Here is a 27,994-nt window from a genome sequence, read left to right on the forward strand (position 1 = left end):
ACCCAGGGACCTTAGGTCCGACTCCTTCCTCTGAATAATGTGACACGGAGCGGTGACCGTGGCATGTGCTAATGGCTCCATACCTCTCCGTGGTTTGTCCTTGCACCCCGGGGCCACCGGCGCGCGTCGTGATGCCCCCCGGGATCTGATTTCAGGGTGAACGTGCAGCGCGCTGGCTGTCTCCACATTACCACTTCTCCAACAATCCAGCTGTCAATGTGGTAGTGGCTGAGAGTGTCAGTTTTCTCATCACTAGTCAATAAAGTGCGCAGTTTGGGTTTTAATACCGGTCTCCCCCTCCGTAGAGCCCAAGTTAATCGTGTTTATGAATGTTCGGAAAAAGCAAACCGAGGGCAGGAGGATAGCTGTAAACATTTTTCCCAAGGTGGTCCAAGCCTAAAAAACAAAACAAAACAAAACAAAAACGCTTCTCTGAACTCCCTCTCCCCATTTACAGTGAGGACTGCAGAGGTCCAGAGACGTGTCCTGAGGTCACTTGGATTGTGACGTCTGAGCTGGGAGGAGAGCCCTGCTTCTCTGACTCCCCGCAGGCTTTTGTCCCTTCGCACCACACCTGCTTGGATTCTTCTGGTGGGGTTTCAGGGACAGTTTGTGCAGGGGGCTGTGATTATCCTACTTCGGTTTGGGCTCCCCCCAAGAGCAGACCTCGAGAGAAATATTTGGGGGAGAGTCATTGACGTGGCAGGGAGTGATCCAGGAGGCACGGCGAGGGAGGGGGCAATGAGACAGATGGAAGAAAACCAACCACGGTGCATTACAGAGCAGGTCACAGCTGTAGGTTATGGGCACCTGGTCCTTCTGCAGACCTTCTGGGAGACTGGCACACACCTCAGCATTGTCCTCCTTCCGTCCCTCTCTGGCTCCCGGGCTGTTGGTTCTGCAGCCTGTCCAGCCGGCTGGGGACAAGGACGCAGACTGCCTCCTTCCCACTGACCACACGCAGGCTCTCGGGGGAGAGGTGAGGGACCTGCCTGCAGAGGGCCTCCGGGCTGGCCAGGATTCTCACTGCCTCACACGGTGGTCAGCACAGTCCCTTCCCAGGACCCCTGGGGGGTTCAGAACTGTCCCCCTTCAGGTAGTGTTGACATGACACATTGGGAGGCCCTAGTGGGATCTAACTTGGTAAGAGCATGTTCTGCCCGAGAGAAGCCTCAGGATGCTCGGGCCCCTGTCTGGAGCTGGCCGGCTCCAGCAGCCCCGAGGACTGCCTTCAAGACCCCGGAGGGGTGAGGGCTGCTTTTAATGAATGGGAGGAGCTGGTCTGAATTCTTGGACTCCAAAACTCTGTGGGGTGGCCATGGGGTGGTGTTTGGTTTTGGGGAACCCCCCCCCTTCAGTGTCCCTTACCTGGATTCCACACTGGGGAATCTTCAGAGAAGCAGTAGAAGGTGCGGAAGAGAGGATGCCTGAAGCCTGGTCCTTGGTGTCAGTTTCACCGGACCTATGGATCCCCAAGGAGCCAAAGGATCAGACCCAGTTCGAGAGACCCGATATTGGAGGTTTTCAGATCCACAGATTCCAGGATAAACCATAGTAGGCTTCAAATGAGGATAACTCAGGGGCACCTGGGTCGCTCAGTCGGTTAAGCGTCTGCCTTCAGCTCAGGTCGTGATCCCAGGGTCCTGGGATCGAGCCCCGTATCGGGCTCTCTGCTCATCAGGGAGCCCGCTTCCCCCGTTCTCTCTGCCTGCCTCTCTGCCTGCTTGTGATCTGTCAAATAAATAAATAAAATCTTTAAAAAAAAATTTAAGATAACTCGGAGGTTTAAGAATACCTTCCTTTAGCTTTTTAAAAAATATTTGTTTTTTGGGGGCGCCTGGGTGGCTCAGTCATTAAGTGTCTGTCTTTGGCTCAGGTCAAGATCCCAGGGTCCTGGGATCGAGCCCCTCATCGGGCCCCCCACTCAGCGATGAGTCTGCTTCCCTCTCTCCCACTCTTTCTGCTTCCTTTCCCTCTCTCGCTGTGTCTCTCTCTGTCAAAAAAAGAAATAAATCTTTTTTTAAAAAAAGAATAGTTTAAAAAAATAGTTTTTAAAGACTTATTTCTTTGACAGAGACAGAGAGGGAGTGGACAAGCACGGGGAGTGGCAGGCAGAGGGAGGGGGAGAAGCAGGCTCCCTAAGGAGCAGGGAGCCCAAATGCAGAGCTCCATCCCAGGACCCTGAGACCATGACCTGAGATGAGGGCAGATGCTTAAGTGACTGAACCACCCAAGTGCCCTGTGTTTTGTATTTTTGTGTGTGGGTTTTTTTTAAGAGAGAGGGTGAGAGTGGGTGAGGGGACAGAGGGGGAGAGAGAGAGAACCTTAGGCAGACTCCCACTGAGTGCAGAGCCTGACGTAGGGCTCAATCTCACGACCCTGAGATCACTACCTGAACCAAAACCAAGTCAGAGGCTTACCCGACTGAGCCCCCCAGGCGTCCTCCCTTATTTCGAATGTGTAATATGTTCACATCATCAGATATAAAAATGTATAAAATTGTGTCCAGGGTGATGTCTCCACCATCCCACATCTACTCAGCTCCCCCCTTCCTCCTTTTACCGTTTCTGATTCTAGGTGTCCTTTCTCAGTTCCTGTATGTAAATGCAAGCAAATCTTATTTTCCTTCTCTGTAACCCAAAGATAGCATGGTCTAAGCCCGGTTGTCACCTGTTAGTGTGTGTGTGTGTTTCACCTCATGATTTCTCAAGCTTTCCCCAGCACCTGGGGAGCACACTCATTTCTAACCTTTTTACACCAGCTCAGCAGCTCCTTGCATGCATTATAGTCTGCTGAACTGCGCCCCCCCCCCCCGGTGGGAGGACATTTGGGTCATTTCCAATCTTGCTTTTGCAAAAGATGCTACCAAGAATAACCTTGTACTTACATCATTCTGCACGTGTGCAAGTGTATGTCTTAAAGCTAAATTCCCAAAAGGGAAGTTACTGGGCCAGAAGATCTCCACATTTCTCATTTTGATAGATATTGCCGAACAGCACTCCTTAGGAGCTGTACCTGTTTCTGCTCTCACTGGCTCGGCGTGAGACCCCCGCATCCGGGGGAGGGGGCGTGTGGGTTCCACAGACGAGTGGAGCGGAGACCCAGGAGATGAAAATATACTCCTGGGTAAGTGTGAAGGGGAGGGATGGATCGAGCTGTGCTTAGATCCCTGAGGTCTGCAGGGAACAGAGAAAGATGACGGGAGGGAAGCCTGAGAAGATAGAACAGGAATGTGAATCTATCTTATCTTGGGGTGTGGGGGCGGGGGGCAAAGCAGAAAGAGTCTGATCAGACATGTCAGCTCTGGGTTTCCCAGTGCAAATGGTCTGTTTAAGATTTTTTTTTTTTTTTTATTTGTCAGAGAGAGAGAGAGGGAAAGAGAGCGAGGACAGGCAGACAGAATGGCAGGCAGAGGCAGAGGGAGAAGCAGACTCCCCGCTGAGCAAGGAGCCCGATGTGGGACTCGATCCCAGGACGCTGGGATCATGACCTGAGCCGAAGGCAGCTGCTTAACCAACTGAGCCACCCAGGCGTCCCGCAAACGGTCTGTTTAAAGGGGAGTCTTTTTAGATTCTCTCTGGATGCAGGAATCCCAGGGCGAGGAAACGGAAGAGGGGTGGGAGGGATGGGCTGAGCTGCAGCTGTGGGGTCCCAGGAGTAGAGCAGGAAGGGTCCAGGAAGACGGGCCCATATCCCCAGAGCCTAGTACGCTGCCTGGCTCGTGGGAGGTACTCGGGAAATGCCAGAAACACAAACACTGCAAAGGGGCCCAGATGGTGTGAAATTCCTCCCCAGAAACCTGAGAAGTCCACCTGTCTGTCTCAGGACCAGATAGGACTGAGTGGGGGTGGGAGCCGACCCATATGCTGTCTGAAGCGTGACCCCGGTGAAAGAAGGTCCGCTTCCTTGTCATTTTCTTTCAAGGTCATCTTGAATTCATCACTCAGTCTGCAAGTGTTGATTGAGCACCTGCGATGTGCCAGGCCCTGCTCCTGACGCCATGGCTTCAGCCGTGCCGGCCCTCATGGGTCTAAAGCAAGCACTGGCAGAAATGCAGTGCTTTTCTGCACCCCGAGTGCCGCAACAGATAGGAAGGCTGGGATCTGCGAGATGGTGGTCAGGGAAGGCTTGGCAGGGAGGTGCGTGTAAGCTGGGGTCAGCAGGAGCCTCGGTGGTCGCTGGTCAAGAGAAAGGGAGCAGCAGCCCCGGCAAAGGGCACCGTGTGTACAGAGCCCAGAGGTAGGGAAGGAGTTTGGGTATTTGTGGAGGTGGCAGAAGGTCAGGGTGGTGGGGACTCAGGGGGAGGGGGTTAAGGTGAGGCAGGGAAGGTACTCCGGGACCAGAGCGTGAAGAGGCTGGACAATGTATTGTCTTATTCCAAGTGCAAGTGCAAGGCATGAATTAAAGGTTTTAGGCAGGGAAGAGATGTGATCAGGTTTTCTGTTTCAAATAGATTGTTCAGCTCTGGAAAATGGGCTGGGGAGGGGGTCCGTGACATTGGGGAGACCCGGGGCACCCTAGAGCCCACCATCTTATATTTGTGTGAGTGACAAACAACACACTGGAGGAGGATGTGACAAGAGAGTTTCCCAAGCCATCCCTGTCTGGGCACCCCAAAGTCACTCCCTTCCCGCAGGGAGGCCCAGCACCAGCCCTCAGCCTGGAATCCGGGTCTCCAGCTGTGGGAGTTTTCCCAACAGTCCAGCCGAGGAGGGCAGGACTGCAAAAGGCTTGCTAGCAAGAGAGGCACTGGCCTCAGGTGAGCTGGGTCAAGGTCAAACAGATGACTTCCTGGGAGCCTTTGGGAAACCAGCCTCCTGTACCTCCAAGCAGGGCCTAGAATGCTACTTTGTTTTTCCCTGGACGTTTTGCTACCAAACCCACTGGGAGAAATGCTTCTCCATTTTTACTGTTTGCCAGTGAGGGTGGATTTGCTGACTGGCCTGCCCACTGCCTTCTCCCAAACTCTGCTCAACCCCCACCCCATCCTCCCCCCACCAACCCCGGGAACTGGAAAACCATTGGATCAGTTCAGTGTCCCGCACCCAGAGCCTGGAGGGGTTTTCCAGTGTTCGTCTGGATCAACCAGCTCATCCCAGAGAGCAGCCTGGTAGATGTGAGAGTGTCACCCTTGGTCACCCCTCCTCCCCCTGCCTGGCCTGCTTAGGAATATCCCCATCAGTGGAAGGCTTCCTCCTCCTGATCTCTTCCCTTTTCTCACTATCTCCTACCGCCTTTGGGAGAAATAAGAAGTTGACTCCCTCACGGAGAACCGAGGTGCCCCATTCCCGAGGAGGCAATGGGTCTGGGATTTCTGGTGCCCGTCTTTCTCTCATGGCCCCAGCCCGGCGTGCCGAGGGCCCATCATCTCCCCGGCTCCAGATGGGATGTGTAGCCCTGTCTGGTGTCGTCCAAGTGGACGTCGTCGTCTTGTCCCTTTGCCCCAGTGTTCTGATCCTGGTGGTGTGGGGAGAAACACAGAGCACGTTTTTCAGGAGGATGGGTTTTTATTCTACGTTATTGGTATGACAGGGAAGGGGGCCAGGATTCCACCTCCACAGGCGCCTAGGAAGCACAGTCAGGAGAATTATATACATCTAGAGTGGGCGACTAAGGCTAGATCTTCCTGAGACGCGGCAGGAGAGACGCGGGCTCAGGCCACGGGAGCCAGGCCGACCTGGTTGTTGGCCCTGTCGAAGACCGCGAAGTATTGGCGGATGAAGACGTCACCCAGGATCCAGAGCTCTCCGGAGGCGGTGGGGAGGTTCATGCCTTGGAAGCCGCTGACACAGCCCTGCTGGCTCTGGAGGAAAGGAGAAGAGAGCTGGAGACGGGGCACAGGCTCCCCGGTGACGGGGCATGGGGGCGAAGCATCATGGTCCCCAGGCAGCCGCACGGCAGGGGACGAATTTCCTGGCTGATGTCCGGGGACCTGGCTCTTCTTGGCCAGGGGTCTGCCTGTATAAGCTGCTGGCTCTGCTGTTGGTTTCCAGGGATTACTAGACATGATCCAGTGTTTCTGGCAGACACACAGACCCTGACATCAGCATCGGAGCTAAGAGGTTTGGGGAGAAGTCAGCTGCCGTGAAGGATTTTGGAAGCCCTGGTGACACAACCTTTTCTCATTCTGACCCCGTCCGGTGGCAAAGCACGTCAGCTGTGAGTCCTAGGGGCACTGGTGCCACCACCTTGGCTGTACATTAGAACTGCCTGGGGAACTTTAGGCCACACCCTCCCACCGCTTAGACCACGCCCCCTCCTAATTAATCAGCATCCCTGTTGGGGGTGGGGACAGCCTAGCCATCAATACTTCTTGCTGAATGACATCGACCCTTGGGGCAGAACTGGTTTTCCACCTGGCATTCCAATAGTCCGGGTGGCGTAGTCCTGTGGCTCATCTCCACCAAGGAAAGATTTGTTACTTGGTAGAGATAGTAGGAGCATCACAAACCCTGACCCCACGGAAGGTAGGGTTTCCGTTTGCTCAACCCTCTGTATCTTCGATGTGGTCAATCCCACTCGATCACCCCACCCACACCCTGGGGGTGGGCAAAGCTGACATCTTTAGCTTCTAGACCAGGACACTGAGAGCCAGGACAGGTTGCAACTGGCTCGGAATCATGAGCCGGTCACTGAGACCCAGACCTTGGACTCAGGTGTCCGACTGGAAATCCTCTCTTCCCGCCACCAGCCTTTTCCTCCCTTTTCCCCTTGGGGGGAGGCGCATCCCCCCATTTTCATTCATGCATTTATTTTAAGCATCTTCTTTTTCTCTGGAGGCTGTCCAGAGCAGATGTCAGCTTCAGCCTGTGGAAGATCACTTTCCCTTGTGCAAAGGCTGGGGTGGTGGGGGTTGAGGGGCGCATGGCCATGTTCGCTGCAGGCGCACGTAGGTGACTGGCCCCAAGCCCCCTTACCTGCAGGATGTAGGCACTGGGAGACAGAGGGTACTGGATGCCATTGATGGTGAAGACAATGTCGGGCAGGTTGTTGATGGCTGAGCAGCTGATCACCATCTGGAGAGAGGGACGGTTAGGAGGACTTTGATTTCTCCTACATGGCCCACCTACCGCTCGGGTCTAGAACAGGGCAGCTGGACTCACCTGGCCGTATGAGTCCTGGCTGGCTCCGATGGTACTCTGGATGTTGGCAATGGCATTGCTTGGGCCAGTCAGCAGAGAGGTGCCTGTGTCAACAATGGCCTGGCAGCCCTGACTACAAGTGATGGCCTGTCCGTTCATGGTGATACTGAGGATGAGACACAAGTAAGCATCTCCTGAGTCCCCGGGGCGTGTATCTCCCCCAGGAGGAATCAGGTGGCCCCAGAGGGGCCCTCTTCCATCCATGGGCTGATACATAAAATTCCAGCTACTCTCATGCTTTCACACATTCAGTTACTCCACAAATATCGACGGAACGCCTGCTCTGTGCTAGGAACGGGAGATGCACAACCGGACAGCCGCATGGTTCCAGGCCGCGGCGAGTGCATGGTCTGGGAAGATGGGTTATGATGGCGCTAGAGCAGGAGGAGCAGGACACATGGCCAGGGGACAGGGTGGTGGTGCCAGGGAAGGCTTCCAAGAAGGAGCAGAGCTGGAGGAGGACAGCACAGGCAGGGACTGATGGAGATACTGAGCAGCAGCAGGCGGCAGAAGACGTGATGGGCTGGGGCAGACACAAGGTGACCAGTATGTGCCAGTTTGTTCGAGACCATCCTGGTTTTGGTACCGCGCGAGTCTGGTGTCCCGGGAAACAGCTCATTCCTGGGTCAACCTGGGCGGCTGGCTGGTCACCCTAGCGGGCCAGCTGGGTGACAGACAGCTGGGGAACGAGGCTGCTTGGGAGAGGGGCAGGTTCCCAAGGGGAGAGTGGAAAGGAATGTCTTGAAACAAGTCAGCCCCTTCACCCTAGGGTGGGAGGGACATGGGCTAGTTCAATGCCCCTGGGTGCTGGGGTGTGTGGATGCGTATGCTGGGAGATTGTCCTGCCTGTTTAACCAGAAGGAAAGTGGCTTTCCTCTTCCAGTGAGATGCCTTTCTTGGGGTCTGTCTGGCTTGGCCAATACGTTCTCCCATGGGGTACATTTCGCTGTGCTGGCTGTTCGAGGGGGATTCTAGAAAGCTTAGTTAACTACAGGTCCTTATGGAAAGGAGACCCAGGGCCCACGGCAGGGTGTAGGCCATCCACAGAGCTCTCACCTGTCCACGGAGATCTGCCAGTAACCCTCGACAGAAACGGGCACCCAGTTCAGGTTTCCAGTGAAGTAAGAAGAATCAATGCCACCAAACATCACCACGCTGCCACTCTGGTCATTGCTATGGAAAGTGGGGGTGAGAGACAGAAACTCATTCATTCATTCATTCACCCGAATATCTACTCTGCGCATCCCAAGAGCTATTCTTGATGGGGCTCTTGCCAGTGCCAGGAGCTGTGCCAAGTGTATGACAGACACAGTGGAAATTTTCATTTCCACTTTACGGTGAGGCTCGAAGACATGAGGCAACTCCCCCAGGTCACACGGCCACGGAGCCACGGAGTGCCTAGGTCCTTCTGGTTCCAAGGCGTGTGGTTTCTACCCCATGTTCGCTCTCCTTGCTGTAGGGACCTCAAGAGAAGCAAATACGTGACAGTGGCCGCTTGTCAGGACCGGATCATGTAGTTCCCTGGCTCTCAGCCAGGGGTGGTTTCCAATTTGCCAGCACCAGGGATGTTTTTTGATTGTCGTGATTCGGAAGGGGTAAGGGGGTGCTACTGAAAGCTAATAGACAGGCCAGGGAAGCTGCTAACCATCCCACAATGCACAGGACAGCCCCCCAGCTGTAAAGAATTCTTTGGTCTCAAACGTCCAGAGTGATTGTGATGGAAAAGGCCCTGATTGGTCGGAGAAATAAGATAAATACCGAAGTAGCCATAAAGACAGGTTCTGTGTACGAGCCGACTGGAATATTAAGTGGCCAAGGGCAGACACGGAGGAATGGCTGCTCCTGTTGTAAATTCCAGGAGTCCTGGTTCCTGGGACATTTGCTTTCTAAATCTCTGCAGTTTCGGGTCAGGCAGGGAAATAAAGGTGGGCGGAGATAGGAAAGTAACCAGGGAAGAACTGGCCACGGATACAACGGGCCCCACTCCGCTAACCCCACCCCGCCTCCTGGCAAACGTCCACCTGTACAGCGCGACCCAATGAGGTGACGGCAGAACAGTTAGCCACTCCGGGAGAACATCGAGCGCGGCAAAGCACTTCGAGAGAGCAGGATGTGTCGGAGGAGGGCTGAGTGTCTTGAGGAAACTGATGACACCCTCTGATATTCTTGTATAAACCTTTGCTCAGCGAAACCAGCCCTTGGCTTATTCTTTACTCATTCTTCCAATTAATTCATAGTCATAACCGGAACGTGGATTTTGTTAACTAACAGAAGAAACTTGCTTTCGTCAGTTAAAATTCCCTTGTTCAAAACATTAAGTCCTATTCTCATTTTTTGCTCTGGAATTTTGGCCCCCATTTTAAGTGGATTCACTTAATCCACTCCTGGGGGCCAGCCGTGAGGGGACCGGTGCTGGGAGCAAATGGCTAACGACATTTGATCGTGTAAGTCGAGGCAACAAAAGTCACGCTGGTAAAACAAGATGAAGGAAGGAGGTTGGTCAGGGAGGGATTTGACACCTTCGTCTCCAAGATTTACCTCTTGAGACTCGGACCTTGACCTTTCAAATCCCTTGTGCCCACCCCACCCAGCCCTGGACAGCCGGGCTGGGCCAGGTGGCTGTGACCAACCTCCCCACCCCGGCCCCGCCCAACTTACCTGCTTAGGTAGACGGAGAAGAGGTCCTGGGAAACCAGCCCCTGGTTCCACATGTTGTCAAAGACGGGGGTAGCCCCGGAAGATGAAATCTGGGGATAGGCCAGACCCAGGATGCCGTCGAAGGGAGCATAGTACAGGAAGGAGCCGGGCTCAGTCTTGCTCAGGCCAAAGATCTGGTTGGTGTCTGAGATGCCTCCAACCTGAATTGGGGGAAACCAAGATGCTCTCCATCAGCACGTGTTGATGGAGCGCAGTGGGGCGCCAGCCGTGGGCCCAGAGCATCCCCGCTTCATTTCGAGTAGGACTCTGCTCCCCGGGCAGCGGGCTGGAAGGAAGGGGGAAGGACTGGCTCCAGGAATGCTTGTTACTGATCTCCAGATGGCCTCGGCTGGAGACAAAAGAGTGAGAATTTGGGGCTGAGCAGATGGTCACAATGTGTGTGTGTGTGTTTCTGACGACTGGATGCAAAGCAGACCGCGGGCGAGTCAAAGCCCTTGACCCCAGCATCACCCCACGGGGGGTGGGGGTGGAGGGGCTTGTGGAGTTCTCCTGGGGGGGGCAGGGAGGGCTGCAGAAGGGGATATGGAAAGAGGGGAGGATGTGCTGAAGGAGAACGGAGGCTTTTTGCTGTCTGCTCCTGTCCCCTGCCTAGCATTCAACTTGTGGGTGCGGAGGTTGGCTAATGGCTCCTGGCCTTAACCCACCACCACACCTAGAAATGTCAGTGACATCTTTGCCACTTTTGCTTCCTGCATCCTTCTCAGGTTACTTTTGTGGTCACTGAGACCCACATTGCTTGAATAAGCTTGCTCTGGGGGTGGTGCACTGTGCTCCCCAGGGTCCTGGGAAGATGGCTTCAGGGTTGGGCGGGTGGCCAGCTGTCAGGTGCTCACCTGGACGGTGTCGTAGCCCAGGATGCCTGTCATGCTGCCGGTGCCGTAGGCGATGGAGACTGTCTGGCTGGTGCCCTCGTAGGTGGAGGACTTCTGAGGGTTGAAGCGCTTGTGGTTGGCTGCCAGAGCGAGAAGTAATTACGTCAAACTCAAAAAGCAGAGCAAGAGTCATGGGCTGAGAGGGTCTTCCTAGAGTGGGTGCCTTGTTTCTGGGTGGGCTTTGGAGGAGAAAAGTAACCTCTCCCCTGAACTTTAGAGCCTAAGAATCCCAGTTTCCGCTTCTGTCTAGTTGGGCCAGTTGGGACCCTGTCCCGGATGGGAGGTCCCCAAGGACACCCTGGTCTCCCCTCCTCCTGGAAGTCTTCCTGATTGCTCCCCTGAGCAGAGCAGCCTCATGGCCACCCACAGTGCTAAGCACCTTCACGCTTCTCTCGCCAGTGGGCTGACGTCCCCGAGGGCAGAGACCATATGTGATTCACCCCTCAATCTTTGGGCACCTAAGCCCAGTGCTTGGCACATAATAGGTGTTCAGTTAATGCCTGTGGCGTGAATCCCTGATTGACACCCACCCCCCCCCCCCCCCGCTTGAAAATGGACCTATTTGCAGCCCTGGGTGTTCTGGGCTCCCCGACGGGTTGGTGCCAGGAAGCCCAGGTGGGGAGGGGCCACGAACTCACAGCAGGCAGGACTGGAGCAGTAGACGGAGGGCACCCAGAGGTTGGAGGAGCCGGTGTCGAAGATCACAGTGAACTCCTGAGGGGGGGTGCCGATGCCGATGGTGCCGAAGTACTCCATCTGTCAGGACGGGGTGGGGCGGCACAGTTCACTGAGCACACTGTTCGCTGGGACCCCATGGCCCGGCATCCCTGCAGACTGTGTCTGGGTTGGCGCCTCCACCCACCTTCCAGACTTTCCCTTCGCTGTTCTCTTAGCCCTTCTCTCCCTGCCCAATGCATCCATTCTTCAAGGCCCAGCCCGGTCTCCCCTCCTCCTGGAAGTCTTCCTTGGTTGCTCCCCTGTTATCCTCTTACTGTTCTCTTCTAAGCACCATGAACACCCAATGATAATCTACTGTCCCCTCTTCAGCTCTTGTCTTGTATATCTTAGTCTCATTTTCCTAGAGAATGCGCGTTCTTGGAAAGGGGTGGGACCTGACAGCACCCATCAGAGTATACGCTGAAATGCTTCTCCAGTAAGTTGTCGATGGGGAGATCAACGAGTCACCTAACGAAGGGGACCCCTGGAGATGTCAGATTCCTAAATCTAGGTGTGGGTGGCAGGTTCAAGAAAGGGCACAAAAGGACACAGTCAGGATTGTGATTCTCAGTGGCAGTCCTTTCTCCCTCACCAACTCTGTTCCAGCCCCACTGGTCTTGTGACTCTTGGATGATGACAACTTCCTTCCCCTCCTAGGGCCTGTGCACTAGCTATTTCTTGTGTGAGGAAGATGTTTACTCTGGATCTTTCCTTGGCTGGCTCCTACTCATCACTCATTCAGAGCTCCAGTGAAATGTCCCCTCTGCCAAGAGGCCCTCCCTGACTCCTTTATCTGCATTTGCCCCCCTCCGTCTTTCTTCTCCCCCTTACTCGATTTTTAATTTGTGACCCTTGTCATTCTCTGAAATTATCTTACAATTATTTGTCTCCAATTTGTATTTCCCTCTAGACTATAAGCTCCGGGAACGTCACTTCTTCTCCACCACTTCCTTAGTTCCGTGCACACAGTAGGTGCTCCATACGAATTTGTTAAGTGAACAGGTGAGCCGACTTTACCAAGCCCTTACGAAGATCCAGGTCCTGTGCTAAGCACTCTGAAAAGCATTATTGCCTCCATTACTTGCAACGACACCACGATGGTAGATTTTAGTGGTTCCGTTTTGCAGACGAGCAGGTGGAGAACGTAAATGACTTGCCCTGGGTCAGGCGGCTCGCGGGCCTGAGAGCTGAGCTCGGGGCCGGGGCTGGCAGATTTCACAGGCAAAGCTCCGAACGACAGGCAGCCTGGTCTCCTACCTTTGGCCCAGGGCCATTCACCGTAGGGAACGTAGGCCATTCACAGTAGGGACATTCACAGTAGGGACACGTAATATCTACCAAAGGGCAGGGTGTGGCCATGTGGTCCCAAACTGGGGAGTCACAGTGATCTTCCTCAAGCTCCAGTCTGGTCATGTCAGCCCTCCTGGTTAAGACAATTCTGTGGCGGGTGCCTGGGTGGCTCAGTGGGTTAAAGCCTCTGCCTTCAGCTCAGGTCATGATCTCGGGGTCCTGGGATCAAGCCCCGCATTGGGCTCTCTGCTCAGTGGGGGGCCTGCTTCCCCCTCTCTCCCTGCCTGCCTCTCTGTCTACTTGTGATCTCTCTCTGTGTGTCAAATAAATAAATAAAATCTCTAAAAAAAAAAAAAAGACAATTCTGTGGCAATTACAGGAGACTCTGACTAGGCTCCACCCACCGACTCCTCAGGTCTCGCTGTGTCTCCTTCCCTTGCTCTCTGCTCTCCATGAACACCAGCCTCCTTTCCTCAAATGCACTCTGTTCCCCAGTGTCACGGGGTTTGGCACAAGCGGTCACCCCCTGGGAAGCTCTCTTGTCCCCTGGAAAGCCTGGCTCTTCCGTCAATGTTTGCCCCGGCCACACCCTCCGAGCATGAGACATTTACTGTTCACTCTTGGCCTGGTGGCACTGTTCAGGGTTTCCGAGGGTCCCTGCTAACCTCTCTCTCCTAGACTGAGTGGCACAAGGGCATAAACACTGGATGAGTGAATGACAGAACCAGTGAGAGCAGCGGCTCTGACTTTGAGTTTTCCTGCATGCCCTGTGCCTCTGAGATCCTGCCTGGGAGTCCTGGCCCACCATCCAAGACCCCTGGGAGCCCCTTTCTCCTCTGGGGCCAGCCTGGGCACTCACGTCCATGAAGTTCTCCAGGGGCTGTGTGGCCATCACGGGGTCCTCCGGGGGGAAGTACTTGCTGGCTGGGTTGGGGCTGTGTTTCTTCAGGAAGTCCCCTAGGAGCCCATGGTCCAACAGGGTCTTTCTCAAGGACTTCTTTTTGACCAGGGGAACCCTGCAGCAGAGCGTGAGCAAACGGGTGGGTTGGAGGAGGCAGAGTAGTTAGGCAAGGAGTCTGCTCGTGGGGTGCCATGGAAGCCTTGGGAGGTAAAGGAAGCTGGCCCAAGAGAGGAAGAAGGAGGGAGAAGCTGAGGGGGGAGACGCTTCTCTATTTGGCACACTAATGCAAAGAGGTTGAGCGGGTACCCAGAGTCAACCGGCCTGGTCCTGGAGCTGGGAACCCAGCCCGGGCAGGACTCAAGACCTATGTCGGCTGTGCTGCCTCCCCAAAAGAGCAGAGGGAGACAAGAAGGGAGGCCGGAGGAGGTGGAGGAGAGACAAGTTGGATGAGGGAAGCAGGAAGAAAAACCTGAGGGCAAAAGAAAGGAACATGAGAGGCGGCAGAAGGAAACAGCTCCGGGAAGCTGGTCCTGGGGCTATGTGTCCCCCAGACTCACTTGATGATGGCGCACTCAGAGAGTGCCACCAAAGTGATCAGCAGCAGCCACTTCATGGTTCTTCTCGGCTCCCGATCTCCAGAGAAGGGTCGAAGGCTGGAAAGCGTACCGCAGCAGGCAGGAGCTGCTCCTTATATACGGTCCAAGGGCTTGGGGCTGAGCCTTATCAGCCTCCAAATGTCACCCATTTTCCTAACCCCAAACAGAAAAGTTCCTGATAAGATTGTCCCCGCCCCTCAGCTCCGTTCCGGAAGTTTCCAATCGAGTAGATTTCCACTGTGACCGTCCCCCACAGTGGGGATGGAGCAAGCTATGGAGTCACGGCTTATTCCTTAAATAATGGAATTCATTAAAACTTGACAAGTTGCACGTTTTCACAAAATTGGTCTAAAGTTCACTTAATACTGAACAGATGTCAAGGGGGCTTGCTGTACTCTGATCTGCCCCTGGGGGATACCCCTGTGAGAACAGTCCCCCCACGCAGCGATGGTCCATGTTCCTGTAGCTGCTACCCCAAAGCTCATTCTTAGGTCGGTGGTTCGGGACTCAGGACACATTTTCACACAGCAATGTCCTCCTGAGGGATTGTTGGGTGTCAAACTCGCCTAAGGTTTCTCATGGCAGTTGAGCTGACTCTCGGGAAGGGGTGAATGCGGCACAGAGGAAGGGGAGAGGCTGGAGCGAGTGGGAGAATACTGCCTTCCTTTGCTGGAGGAAGCAAACTTGAACCTGGCTGCGTTTGTCGTTGAAATCTGCGTCTTTCTCGTTTCGCACCCCTTCTCTCCCTTCTGCTCTTCTCTCGCCCTCTCAGGTTTCTGGAAGCCTCCACCTTGGAGACCCCATGAGGGTCTGACTCTCCCAGGGGCTCCATGCTTAAAACATGGCCAAATCAGCTACAGTGGATTTGCCCAAAGCTATCTGGGCAAATTCATACTAGCATGTGAATGACTTAGAAGAGGATCCTCTTAAAAAAAAAAAAAAGGAGGATCCTCTTCTTGGAAGAGGGTGCTTATCAACCTGTAAGATTCTCTACCTTGTGGCGCTTCATCAGTGGACAAAATAGAGTGACAACTTTGATTCAGCAGTTGTGGGGGACAGAGATAAGCAGGAGGGAGGGCACCAGTCAGTAGTAGCAAGCCCTGTCTGTGGGTCTTGTTTGGAGATCAGATTCCCTGGGCCATCCCTGGTTTTTCCAGGATCAGGAGACACAGATTCTATGAAAGCTCCAAATTTCGTGCCATGCCTCAGGGTGAGTGTGGAGGGGTGGGGAGTATGATTCAAGGTTGGGACCAGGGGTGGTGAGTACATAGCACATTCGCTTTGCACATTTCCCGGGTAAGACATCTTTGGACCCCAAATATGGATCCTTGTGCTGTATTTTCCACCTCCAAGTGTTTTGGTACCCACTTCCTCTCCTCTCTCTTTTCTCCCCCCGCCCCTAGCCTTTCTCACTCTGATCTGTGGGGTGATCTCAGCCCTTCTATGGTGGAGCTGATGGTCCTACAGAGGCTTTGCTAAGTTCTGGGAGCTCCAGCCGAAACTCTGGCTCAAAGCGGCCACGGGGCGGGAGGGAGTGTGGAGCGGGGCGTGTGTGGGGAGCTGCTGATCCGGACTTCAAAGGTAACTGGGGTCTTATCCTGGGGGGCGGGTATCTGGGTGCTCATCATTCTTTATACCTTGTGTAATCTGTTATGTGTATCTGAAACTATGCATCGTAACTAAAAAAAAAAAAAAAAAAAGAAGGGCCGAGTCTTTTGTGCCTACTTCTCAACTTGGAGATGAAGGGAAATGTGGGTGGGTGGTAGCAGGGAGAGAACAGGAAGCCTCAGGATTGGGGGGAGTGAACCACGAAGATCATTATGCGTGTTTTGTCTTTCATTTCCCTCAATGGCTTCGGTGTGTTCAGCATTGTGGTTTTTTTTTTTTTTAATATTTTTAAAAATTTATTTATTTTACAGAGAGAGAGAGAGAGATCACAAGTAGGCGGAGAGGCAGGCAGAGAGAGAGAGAGGAGGAAGCAGGCTCCCCACTGAGCAGAGAGACCGATGAGGGGCTCGATCCCAGGACCCCAGGACCCCGGAACCATGACCTGACCCGAAGGCAGAGGCTTTAATCCACTGAGCCATTAGGCGCCCCCAGCACTGTGTTTTGATTAATCCCAGGCAAGCTGGGCTTAGAGCTAAGAGCAGCTTGGGAATGTGACTCTGAGTGGGGCCGTGATTCTAGAATTAGCCACTCTGCTAATTTACCTGGAACAGCATCATCTGTGTGTTCCTCTCCCTCGGCAGGTAGCGGAGACAGGGGAGCTCAGATTCACTGCCTCTCACTCCGGGTTCACTATGGTGAGTAGCGCTATGATCCCCATTTGACGGATGAGGAGACCGAGGTGCAGAGCAGTTGTGCCACTTGCCTGAGGGAGCATGAGCCCAGGCCTCTCTCTGTGGCTCCCCGCGCCTTCTTCTGCCTCAGTTCCCAGACTGGAGCTTACTCTAGGCCATGGAGGAATTGTATGAAGGGTTCTGGATCCCGGGTCTGGGGCTGGAATCCCAGCCCAGCCTCTGAATGTCTGTAAGACCCGGGGCTAGGGATCTGGTCTCTCTGAGACTCAGTTTCCTCATCTGTTAAATGGGGGTAGAGTCCCACCACTTTCTTGGGATCATTATGAGAATTAAACACGGAGTGCTAACAAACCACACACTTTTTTTTTTTTAAAGATTTATGTATTTTAGAGAGAGAGAGAGAGAGAGCATGGGCGAGAGGAGCAGAGGGAGAGGGAGAGAATCTCAAGCATTTTCCATGCGAAGCGGGGAGCCCGACTCGAGGCTCGATTCTACTACCCTGTGATCATGACCTGAGCCAAAACCAAGAGTTGGACGCCTAACCGACGGCAGCACCACCCATGCCACAGGCGCCCATGCGACGGCGCCCCAACCTGCCATGCACTTGCAGGGACTGAAATGGAAGCGACGGTCCCTTCCCAAGTGCTGGTGGGGAGCGGGGCCGCCACGGCAGGTGGGCATGCGAGAGGTCCGGCCCCTCTGCAAAAAGGCTTAGCAGGGTCGTATAAAGTAAGTGTGCACTTACCATCTGACCTAGCCGTCCCCCTCTTGGGTATTTACTGAAAAGAAATGAGAACCATATGTCCCCACAACGACCTGTGCACAGATGTTTAGAACAGCTCTTTTTCATAATTGTCAAAAACTGGAAACAATTTGGAAGTCCTTCCGCCATCCTCTGGATCAGGAAATGGTGGGGAGCCACCTGACGGATGAGCGCTCAGCAGCAGACAGAAACGAGGTGTTGGCTGAGTCTCACGCATCACGCCGAGTGAAGGAGGCCAGACTCAAGACGCTACCTGTGTAAGATTCTACGTACACCATCTTCTGGAAAAGGCAGAATAATGGGGACAGAACACAGGTGAGAGGCCAGGGGAAGAGGTTGACTTTGGGGAGATGGAAATGCTCTCTCTCTAGGTCGTACACTTGGCAAGGTACGTTTCCCTCTAGAGCAGTAGATGCAATGCACTTGACTTCACACTGGGGACCCATTCAGCCAGTGGCAGCCCCAGGAGGGAGGGGGCGGAGGGAAACTGGGAGCTAGGTTCTGCTTGTGCGGGTGCCCTGGAGGGGACACATAGGATTCATTTCACGATAAGATGTTGTAATGCCATTAAAGGAGATGCAGAACCAAAGAATGACAGATTGGCCAGCGGGCTCTCTCACCTCATCCTGGGGGTGAGTGTGGGGTGGGTGAGGTTCTCTTGGGAGGGACTGATAGTGTCCGTGCTCCTTGGGCCATACTAGAGGGTTGCAGGGTTTAGAATCCGAAGACGACGGGGATCTCTTTGGAGGCACAACTTGTCTGTCGGACCCACCAGGGAACTTCGGACCGAGGGGAAATATGTTTGGGAAGCAGAAGGAAGGCTCCTCTCACAGAAACCTGAACAAGTCATTTACATATTCGTTCAGTACGTTTTTATTGCGCACCTGTTCCGTGCTGGGTAAGCATGTAATTTCAGCGGCTGGAGGTACATCCGTGAGCAAGACGGAAATACGCCAAGACTTCAAGGGGTTTGTGGTCAAGTCAAGAGAGGGTGGTGGTGCGTGTCGGGGGGAGGTCTTTCCTTCCCGCCAGGACAGGTCTTTGGATCGCACTAATGGGAAGCTCTTGGATTGGTGAAAGTAACTAAATCTTCCCATATTAGAGATCTTAACACCCTGAAGGAGGCTGAAATATCTGGTGGTACCAATTTTCTACTTATGGCAAAGTCTATGATGACCCCCAATTATCTTTGCCCTCTAGTATCCTTGACCCTTGTATTCCCCGCACCTCCCTGAACATGTGCGGGGCCTGTGACTTGCTTCTAACAATAGGATATGACAGCACATGGGATGTCACTTCTGTGATTACGTTATGTGGGGTCGTCCCCTCTGTCTTGCCAGTAGGCTCTTTGTCTAGATGTTCTCTCTCGCTCACTGTGATGCAACAAAGTGCCCCATGGAGAGCCCCAAACAGTGAAGAATGGGGGTTGGTCTCCAGCCAGTGGCTAGCAAGGAACTGAGGCCCCCAGTCTGACAACCCACAAGGAGCTAAATCCTGCCAACAACCATGGGAGCCGGGAAGCGGACCCTCCTCCTGGTGAACCCCAGACGAGACCACGTCCTTGGCTGACACCCTGACCACAGCTTTGTGGGAGGCACTGAAACAGAGGACCAGTTACATAGCCTGGATGCTTGACCCACAGAAACGTGAGATAATGAACGTGAGTTGTTTCTAGTTGCTAAATTTGTGTTAATTTGTCACCAGCCATAGAAACTAGTACAATAGAACCCCCCTTGAAAACTCCACAGACACGTAGCCGCCTCTGCTTGTGCCCACTCGGGGTCTTTCCAGAGCCCTGCAAGGCAGTTTTTGGCCCAGGAAATGTGAACGATCAGACAAGAAGGGAGCTGACGTCTGGACCTCCATCTGTACAATAAGGCTTGTGTTTCCGTGGCCCTCCAGGCTTTTCTCAGCGCTCCAAGATACATAATTTTAAAAATTATTGTCTTCCCTTCATGATTCCTAGAGTCCAGGAGGTTGTGGTCAACACAGGTTCATATAACCGAATAGTGACACTTTAGGGACAAGAATCCATGTCACGGGAGGCTCTGATCCTGGGAAACCGTTGCCCTGGGCCAGGCTTGGTGCCCACACACACCCACCTGGCTCCCGCCCATAGGTTAGAGCATCAGGTGGACGTTCCATGACGGACACAGCCTCCACCCCGGGGACACTCAGGGAAGCCACTCTGTCCGGTCCCCACGGGAGCTCCTGGGAGGGAAAGTGGACCCCCGACTCCAGGAACACATATTCTCCATGAGCAAGTCTGATGGCCAGCCAGACCCACACTGTGGCTGCCGGGGTGGGGGACGCCAGGTAATCTCATCGTGCCAGACAGGCATGGAAGAAAGATTAGACAACATTGTGTACTTTGCCATTAGCCACGCCTGGCATTTGGCTTTGAGGAGTTCTGGGAACGGCATCCCCAAGGCAGGGCACGCCCTGCCAAGGGTACAGGTGTTCAGAAATGTTCCGTGAACATATCAAGTCAAACAATGGAATGAGATCTAAGGAGCCCAATCCTGGCAAGACTGAAATGGGTCATTTAAGCACGATAAGTGTTATCGAGCTGGTGTGATAGGCGTTGGGCCGGCTGGTCCCCTAGGGGCTTTCAATCAGGGTCTTGCCCCAGGCATACAATCTTCCCACAACACCCACTACACACTTCCACTCCCCAGTCCCAGACCTGTGGAATTGCTCTAGGGATGGGCACGGGTTTTGAAATTAAATTTATAATAACATTTTTTGGACCCAAGTCTACAAATAATATATGTCCCTTGTAGATGACTTAATAGGCAAATAAAACCTTTAAAGTGACTCAACCCCGCCCAGAACTATCCAGCATTAATGTTGCAAATAAATATATTTATTTTTTATAAAAATGGGGCCAGATGGTCCAAAACATACTGTTTTGAAGACTGTTTTTATTTATTTATTTATTAAAGATTTTATTTATTTGACAGAGAGATCACAAAGAGGCAGAGAGGCAGGCAGAGAGGGCGGGGGGAAGCAGGCTCCCTGCTGAGCAGAGAGCCCAATGTGGGGCTCGACCCCAGGACCCTGAGATCATGACCTGAGCCGAAGGCAGAGGCTTAACCCACTGAGCCACCCAGGCTCCCCTGCAGCCTGCTTCTAATTAAAAATAAGGGCAGCTGGGTGGGTCAGTTGGTTAAGTGTCTGCGTTTGGCTTCGTCATGATCCCAGGGTCCTGGGTTCGGGTCCTGCATCCAGCTCCCTGCTCAGTGGAGAACCTGCTTCTCCCTCTCCCTCTGCTGCTCCCTTGCTTGTGTGCTCTTTCTCTCTGTCAAATAAATAAATAAAATTGTAAAAAAACCCCAACAAACTAGTTAGGTTTCTTTTCTTGCATTGTAACTTGTACTTTTACATCAGTAGTTTAATTGTCTAGGGACAAAATATCTTTATAACCTCTTACATGCGTGCGATGCCATTATAGAAAATGGGGAACAGCGGAGTTGCCTGGGCAACAGAGTGGAGACATTCCTATGGAAACCCTGGGAATCGAAGGTACACAGTTTGGAAAAACCCATGAAACGAAGGGTCTTCTCAACCTTACCTCTTGGGTTTCTATCTCATTTGCAGATTTGGAGTTTGGGGGAGAAGAGCCCTCCTAGAAATCTCACCCCGATGGCTGTCCCCACCCAAATTAGTAAAAGTAATTGTCTTCAGGGGCCAAGCACTTGCCCGTGCAGGGCCAGGTACCCATATGCCGGCATGAGATCTCCCCCGGGAGATAGATCCAGGACTACATGGAACCATTTTACAGATTTATAGCTGGCAAACTGAGGCTCAGAGAGGTTCAGCAGCTTGCCTAGAGTACAGAGAAGCGGAAGGCAGAGCTGGCGTCTTTCACTTCTCTGCTCAGAGGGTCTGAGGCCCACTGTTGTCTGTCTTGCTGGGCCTGAGCATCTTGGGATAGTAGGGGTGAAAGTTCTCTTGGATGGAGACCTGTGAAACACTTCTGGGGGCTGGCGTGTTCCATTTCTTGGCCTGTGTGGGGGTCACTTAAGTGTTTCATGATAATGTGTTAAATTATGTATTTATCCTTGAAACTTACTTACATATTGGTTATGATTTACAATTAAAAAAAAATGAAAAAGCAAGTAGTCCATTCTGGCTCTGGATCCTCCTTATCCACTAAGGAAAGTGAATTTCGGGACTCCTGGGTGGTTAAGCGTCTGCCTCAGGTCATGATCCTGGGGTCATGGGATCGAGTCTGGCATCAGGCTCCTTGCTCAGTGGGGAGCCTGCTTCTCCCTCAGCCTGCCACTTCCCCTGCTTGTGCTCTCTCTGTCTCAATCTCTCTCTTTTTCTGACAAATAAATAAATAATATCTTTAAAAGAAAGAAAGAAAGAAAGTGTATTTCTAAATGGTTTTGTTTGGTTTCCAGACCTAGGAAGGCTGGCAAATGGCGCGTGGGAGATAGGACACTCATCCGGGCGCTGTTCACCTCCCCCGGGGCAGGTGGAACAAAACTCCTCCCACCCAGGCCAGCCCCTGGGACCAAGAGGCAGATCAGGGCCAGTAAGGCATAGACACCTATGCGCGTGATAATGGCTGACAGGTATAAAAGCAAGTGTGTGACGGGAATTAAGTCTCATCTCAGCAACCCTGTGAGTAAGGGCTCCCCACTCTGCATGTCTTACTGTTAGGATGCTGAGAGGTTCAGTGACAGGTTCAAGGTTACAGAAGTTCACAGCTGGCAGGGGGGTAGAGCTGAGGCTGTCTGGAGTCTGAGCCCAGCCTTGTAAGCATTTACTGCCACTTTCCTGGGAAGACACACACCCAGACAGACACCCAATTTCAGAACTCCCACAGTTCATCCCTGGGGCCCAGCCAGGGGGAGAAGTTCTACTCAAGCAAATGGAGTTGTTGACTATGGATAAGGAGCATGGAGGTAATGAGCTCTGCCCCACGGGAGGTATGTAAGCAGAAGCTGGGATGCCACTGGCAGTTGGTGCAGAATCGACATCCCGTGTAGATTAAGTGAATGAAAGCACGAATGAGTGGGTGAGTCGGCCGAGGGCAGCAGGAGCCCGCTGGCTTTCAGGGGCCCGGAGCATGGGGTCCCTGACAGCCCTAAGTCTGTGGGCGTGGGGCACGGTGGTCCAAGCTCTCAAGCATTGTCAGGAGGCAGAAAGGAGACAGTGCTTCCGGGGTGGGTAGGAATGTGCTCACGAAGAACCCCTGGAAGGCAGAAGGTCTCCAAACCCCTGGTCCGGAGCCTCCAGCCCAGCTTTGGGTAGAATGCAAGAGAAGGGCTTGGGGGAGACAGGCGTTCGGAAGAGGGCAGAACAGGGTTAACTGGAAGCAGACAAGGCCATGTTTGGAACCTGGGGGTGGGGTGGCAGAGGATGGAGATGTTAACCAGGGTATGGAAAATTCTTGGGAACTGGAGCATAACCAAGGAGCTGGCCTAAAGTCCCGCAGCAGGGACAAAGGGATTCTCAGAAAGCCCCTCTGTCCCTCACTGCCCGCCCCCCAACTCCACCTCAGGGTGCCTCCTGGGAGCTGGAGCTGCCTGGTGGCCTGAGGTGAACTCCTGCTCGGAATAGAGGTCAAGGTTGCTGATAATGAGTCTTGCCCCACAGGGCTCCAGCTCTTTTATCCTCCGAACGCCACGTGGCTCCCTGGTGAGCACACCTCTGGACCCGATCCTCCGTGTCTGTTCTGATCCAATCTGATCTGATGGAGGCCCTGTTCTTTCTGGCGGTGACCTGGGTCTCGGCTTCTGACCTGGGACTTTATCATGTTTGGTTATAGTGAGGGAGCTGGGGAAGTGGCCGGAGGGTATTTAAAACCCTTGACGTGGGCCTCCAGCTCCTGATGAGAAAAGCTGTTCTTGAAGCAGCCGGACATCCAGCCGGGTGACCTGTGGCAGGAGCGCTCGGGCCTTCTTGCCACGGTGAGGCCGTGAATGCATGAGAAGCCTCTTCCATCTTTCTAGACCCTCTTCCTGCTTTGCATTAACCACCTTGGACTGGTTCCTGAGCCCCCAGATACCCCATGAGTCCTTGGCCCGGTCCATCTCCTCATTCATTCCACGTGCTGGGCAATAGGCCTGCAGGAGACAAAGTGGCCGTGAATTTTGCCTCCATTGGGTTCACATCTGAGTGGGAGGCATAAGACCCAGACTTAAATCACTAAAATAATAGGCAGAAAATGATCGTAATACTTAAGTAGAGCAGGATACCGAAAAGAGACAAGGTGCTATAGGCCATTTAGAAAAAAGAGCTCACTTTCAGGGAACATCTGGGAGGTCGTCGTGGAGGAGGAGGCATTTGAACTGTCTTAAGGAGAGTAGCCTAAGATTCCCAGGGGAATCAACTTTTTACAGGCAGTTGAAACTGGCACAGAGTAGACATTGGGCGAATGGCTAGGCATCTTGACAGACCCTCTGGAAGGATCTTGTGGTCACTAGGACAGGTAGAGGAGGCTTCGGGGTCTAGCCGGAGGCTTGAAAATCCTCCTGCTGGTGTGCCTGCAGCACTGGTCACCCTTCTCAGCCGGAAGCTGTTCTCTCTGTCCCAGGGCTGGCTCAGGTAAGGCACCATCCCTTCCCCTGCCACTCTGGGGCTGTCTCGCCCCTGGCACCAAGCATGAAACCATTTGCAAATTTCAAAACCTTTTAATTTGAAAATATCTCAGATGTTCAGAAAAACTGCCAGGCTAGTGCCCCAAGTTCCCATATATACTTCACCCAGGTTCCCCCATTATTGACGTTTTTCCATTTTTGCTCTGTCTATACACATGCATGCACACACACACACACACACACACACACACACACACACACACACGGAGCATAATTTTGGTTGAATAATTTGAGTCAGTTGCAGACATCATGGCCCTTCACTCCTAAATCTTTAGTGCATATCTCCAAAGAACAAAGACATTGGCTTACATAACCACAACACAAAGATCATATTGAGGAAATTTAACATTGACCCGAGCCTAATACAACCTGACACACAGTGTGTATTCAAATCCACCGGCTGTCCTAAGATTGTCCCATTTCAGTGATTTTTTTTGTTTTTTCTCCTGACCCAGGCTTCAATCCAAGACCGTGCCTTATTTTTGGTTGCCTGGTCTCTTCACGTCCCTTCAGTCTGGAACAGCTCCTTGGCCTGCCTTTTGTTGTTCTTGATGTGGACAGTTTTGAAGAGCACGGGCTGGTTTTGCAGAATGTACCTGGATTTGGGTTTGTTTGAGGTAGTCTTACTTTTAGATCCAGGTTCTGTTTTTTTTTTTTTTTTTTTTCAGGAATGTCACGGGGGCACTGGGGGGTTCATCTGTCTCATGCTGGGTGCTGCTGACTTTGGTGACTTGGTTAAGGGTGGCACCTGCTGTCCAGATCGTCCATTGTGGTTCTGGCGCTGGGATTACTAAGGTGTTCTGTGGGGAGGTGCCTTGTGACTGTGCAAATAGGCTGCTCCCCGTGAGACCTTCACCCAAGTCAAAGCAACCCTTGAGGTTAGTGCGTGAACCGATCATTAAAGTGATGGTTGCAGAGTGAAAATTTTCGTTGACATTTTTCGATTGGCAGCCTATGGTGGCGACGAGCTGTCCCTCACCCTATGCATCCATCGATCTCTTTGTATTTATTGATCAGTATGGACTCAGAGATTTTTGTTTTTTATTCAGTGAGTTAAATCTGGCGTTAGTTTTCTTACTTTTCATGGTTGATTGTTTTGGGCTTGGCCCCTGGAGCCCCTTTCAGCCGACTCCTGTATTTTTTTGACACAACCCAGCAGCTTTTGTGTTTATCTGTGTAGTGGGCTGAATGATTTCCCCCTCCCCCAGTGTTTTCACATGTTTGAAGTCCTCATCCCCAGAATCGTTGAATGTGACTGTATTTGGAGTCAGAGTACTTAAAGAAGCGATTTAGATGAAATCAGGACTGGGGCATCTCGGTGGGTCAGTCGGTGAAGCCTCTGCCTTCGGCTCAGGTCATGATCCCAGAGTCCTGGGATTGAGCCCCCGCTTTGGGCTCTCTACTTGGCAGGGAGCCTGCTTCCTCCTTTCTCTCTGCCTTCCTCTCTGCCTACTTGTGATCTCTCTGTCAAGTAAATAAATAAAATCTTTTAAAAAAAGGTGAAATCAGGACATATGGGTGGCTCTCATCTGATCTGACTGGTGTCCTTATAAGAAGAGGAGATTAGGGGCACCTGCGTGGCTCAGTCCATGTAGCGTCCGACTCTTGATTTCAGCTCAGATCATGATAGCATGGGTCGTGAGATCGAGCCCATTGTGGGGTACTGCACTCAGAGGGGAGTCTGCGTGGGATCCTCTCTTTCTCTCCCTCTGCCCCTCACCCTGCTCATGCTCTCTATCTCTCTCAAATAAATAAATAAATCTTAAAAAAAAAAAGAGGAGATTAAGACACAGACACACACAGAGGGAAGACCATGTGAAGACACCAGAAGAAGGTGGCCACCTACAAGCCAAGCAGACAGGCTTCGGAAGAAACAACACCGCTGCCACCTTAACCTCAGACTTCCAGCCTCTAAGACTGTGAGAAAATACATTTCTGTTGTGTGAGTCCTCCCCACCCCCAGCCCATGCTATTCATTATGGCGGCCCGAGCAAATGGGTAACAGTTGGCAACGTGCACACTTCCTGGTTCTGCAGAGTTGTGCTCAGCGTGAATCAACCATGTGGTTTTCTTTTCTTTTCTTTTTTTTTTTAAACATTTTATTTATTTATTTGACACAGAGAGAGATCACAAGTAGGCAGGGAGGCAGGCAGAGAGAGCGGGGAAGCAGGCTCCCTGCTGAGCAGTGAGCCTGATGTGGGGCTCGATCCCAGGACCCTGAGATCACGACCTGAGCTGAAGGCAGAGGCCTAACCCACTGAGCCACCCAGGCACCCGATGATGTGGTTTTCTTCACACTGGTTTCACGTTTTTAACATTTATCCCCAGGATATTTATGGAGCATCTCGCATGTCCCGGGCCCTAACTTAGGCACCGGGGATCTATCAAGGAACAAGACAGACCCAAATGCCTCCCTCACAAAATTCCACTCCAGGGAAGATGACAGAGCAATAAATACGTTATATTGTGTGTGACATGGTGATATTGGAGGGAAGCGAGGACAAGGAAGGGGACAGGGAGTGTCAGAGTTGACACTGTAGAGACAGGTGCCAGTGAAGCCCCCTCCCTCCCCCCCGCCAGGGGGTGGGGTAGACACCTGAAGACGGTAAGGGAGGGAGGGAGGGACCCTCAATTCCGGCGGCATGTTTCTTTCTTTTTTTTTTTTTTTTTTTTTTTTTGAGGATTTTATTTTTTTATTTGACACAGAGAGAGAGAGAGAGACAGCAAGAGAGGGAACACAAGCAGGGGGAGTGGGAGAGGGAGAAGCAGGCTTCCTGCTGAGCTGGGAGCCCGACACGGGACTCCATATCAGGACCCTGGGATCATGACCTGAGGTGAAGGCAGACGCTTAACGACTGAGCCACCCAGGCACCCCGTGGGTACATGTGGGTACATGTTTCTTTATGTGTCACTTTCCAACTTTTATTAGTATAGCTTCCCTGGGAAAATATGCATAGCTAATATATAATTTTTAGTCATATATTATAAAAATAAAAAATATATATATATATATATATATATATGTAAAATCTGGAATATATTGTCTAAGTCTGAACAGGGATTAGCAGTTCTAAAGGTGAGAGAGTGGATGTGATAATGGTTTCATGTTGCCAAAAAGCCATTCAAGTAAGTAGAGGGGACGAAGGGGACAGGCAGGTCCGACAGTGACCCGGAAGAGTGCGTGTGCAATATCTACTTTGGCCACTAAGTGTCAGCACGTCACAGTCTGTTCCTGGATGGCTTTTCCAAGGGACTGGATTTATTTGTTCCAGCAAACCCATCATCTTTTCTCTGTCGGAAGCCTTTCTCTTTCATAGAATAACGCTTAGCTACCCCCCCCTTTCATTTTAAGGACAAATCATCTCTAAAAAGATGGTACCAATTTACATTCTTACAAGAAGTATTCAAGGGCAATCTTTGTCCTTTTTCTCTCCATCCTCTCTCACCAAAGGCTCTGTAAGTCCCTTCGGGGGGGATGCAGTTGGTAAAGGATCAAAGTGGAGGCTGCCCGGGGGGAGTGGGGGGAGGAGGGGATTTTCACTTTGAAGATTAGAATTTATGCCCATGTTGGTGGCACAGGCTACACATACAGAGCCTCGAGGAACGTTCAGTTCATTAAAAGGCACCAGCTCCAGCCTTGAGCTTGGACTCATCTAGCGGAGCAAAGCCCCGCCTTTTACGGTTGAAGGAATGGCAGTAAGCCACGCTGATGCCACACGTCTCCCACCGTGGATGCAGCAGCATGGGCTAGTGGGAGCACTACCTGATTCATCTATTCATTTATTCAACGTGTCTTTCCTGAGGCCTCGTATGTGTCTGTCCCTGGGAGCTGGAGCCAGGAGCTCGGACATCTCCCTCATCTGTACAATTAGGGTGACATTTCCTGCCTCGCAGGGGCTCGCAGGGTAACAGTGAGCACAGGCAATTAACTGAACTTATTATTCTTGCTCTTATGGGTGGCTTCTGACCAAGAGAGAAGTGGCCAATGATTCCATGAAGACCCACTTGGAAAATGAGGTTACAAACTGTACACCACGGAGTCTTCATTAAGTTTTAGATTTTTATTGTTTGAAAACATGAC

At 52.4% G+C, this 27,994-nt stretch overlaps 1 protein-coding gene across 1 annotated transcript; it reads right to left on the reverse strand.

The window, feature by feature from the left end:
* Positions 1 to 5,487: 5,487 nt before the first annotated feature.
* Positions 5,488 to 14,411, reverse strand: LOC111150016 (pepsin A). The gene is made up of 9 exons (XM_022507330.1): positions 14,198 to 14,411; positions 13,599 to 13,755; positions 11,371 to 11,488; positions 10,694 to 10,812; positions 9,801 to 10,000; positions 8,199 to 8,315; positions 7,104 to 7,248; positions 6,918 to 7,016; positions 5,488 to 5,803 (listed from the first exon to the last, which is right to left on the reverse strand). The coding sequence occupies exons 1-9, from the start codon at positions 14,251 to 14,253 to the stop codon at positions 5,654 to 5,656; spliced, it is 1,161 nt and encodes a 386-aa protein (XP_022363038.1). The 5' UTR covers positions 14,254 to 14,411; the 3' UTR covers positions 5,488 to 5,653.
* Positions 14,412 to 27,994: the final 13,583 nt, after the last annotated feature.

The sequence above is a fragment of the Enhydra lutris genome, unplaced genomic scaffold, assembly GCF_002288905.1.
Source record: "Enhydra lutris kenyoni isolate GAN:26980312 unplaced genomic scaffold, ASM228890v2 scaffoldscaffold22, whole genome shotgun sequence".
Lineage (NCBI taxonomy): Eukaryota > Metazoa > Chordata > Mammalia > Carnivora > Mustelidae > Enhydra > Enhydra lutris.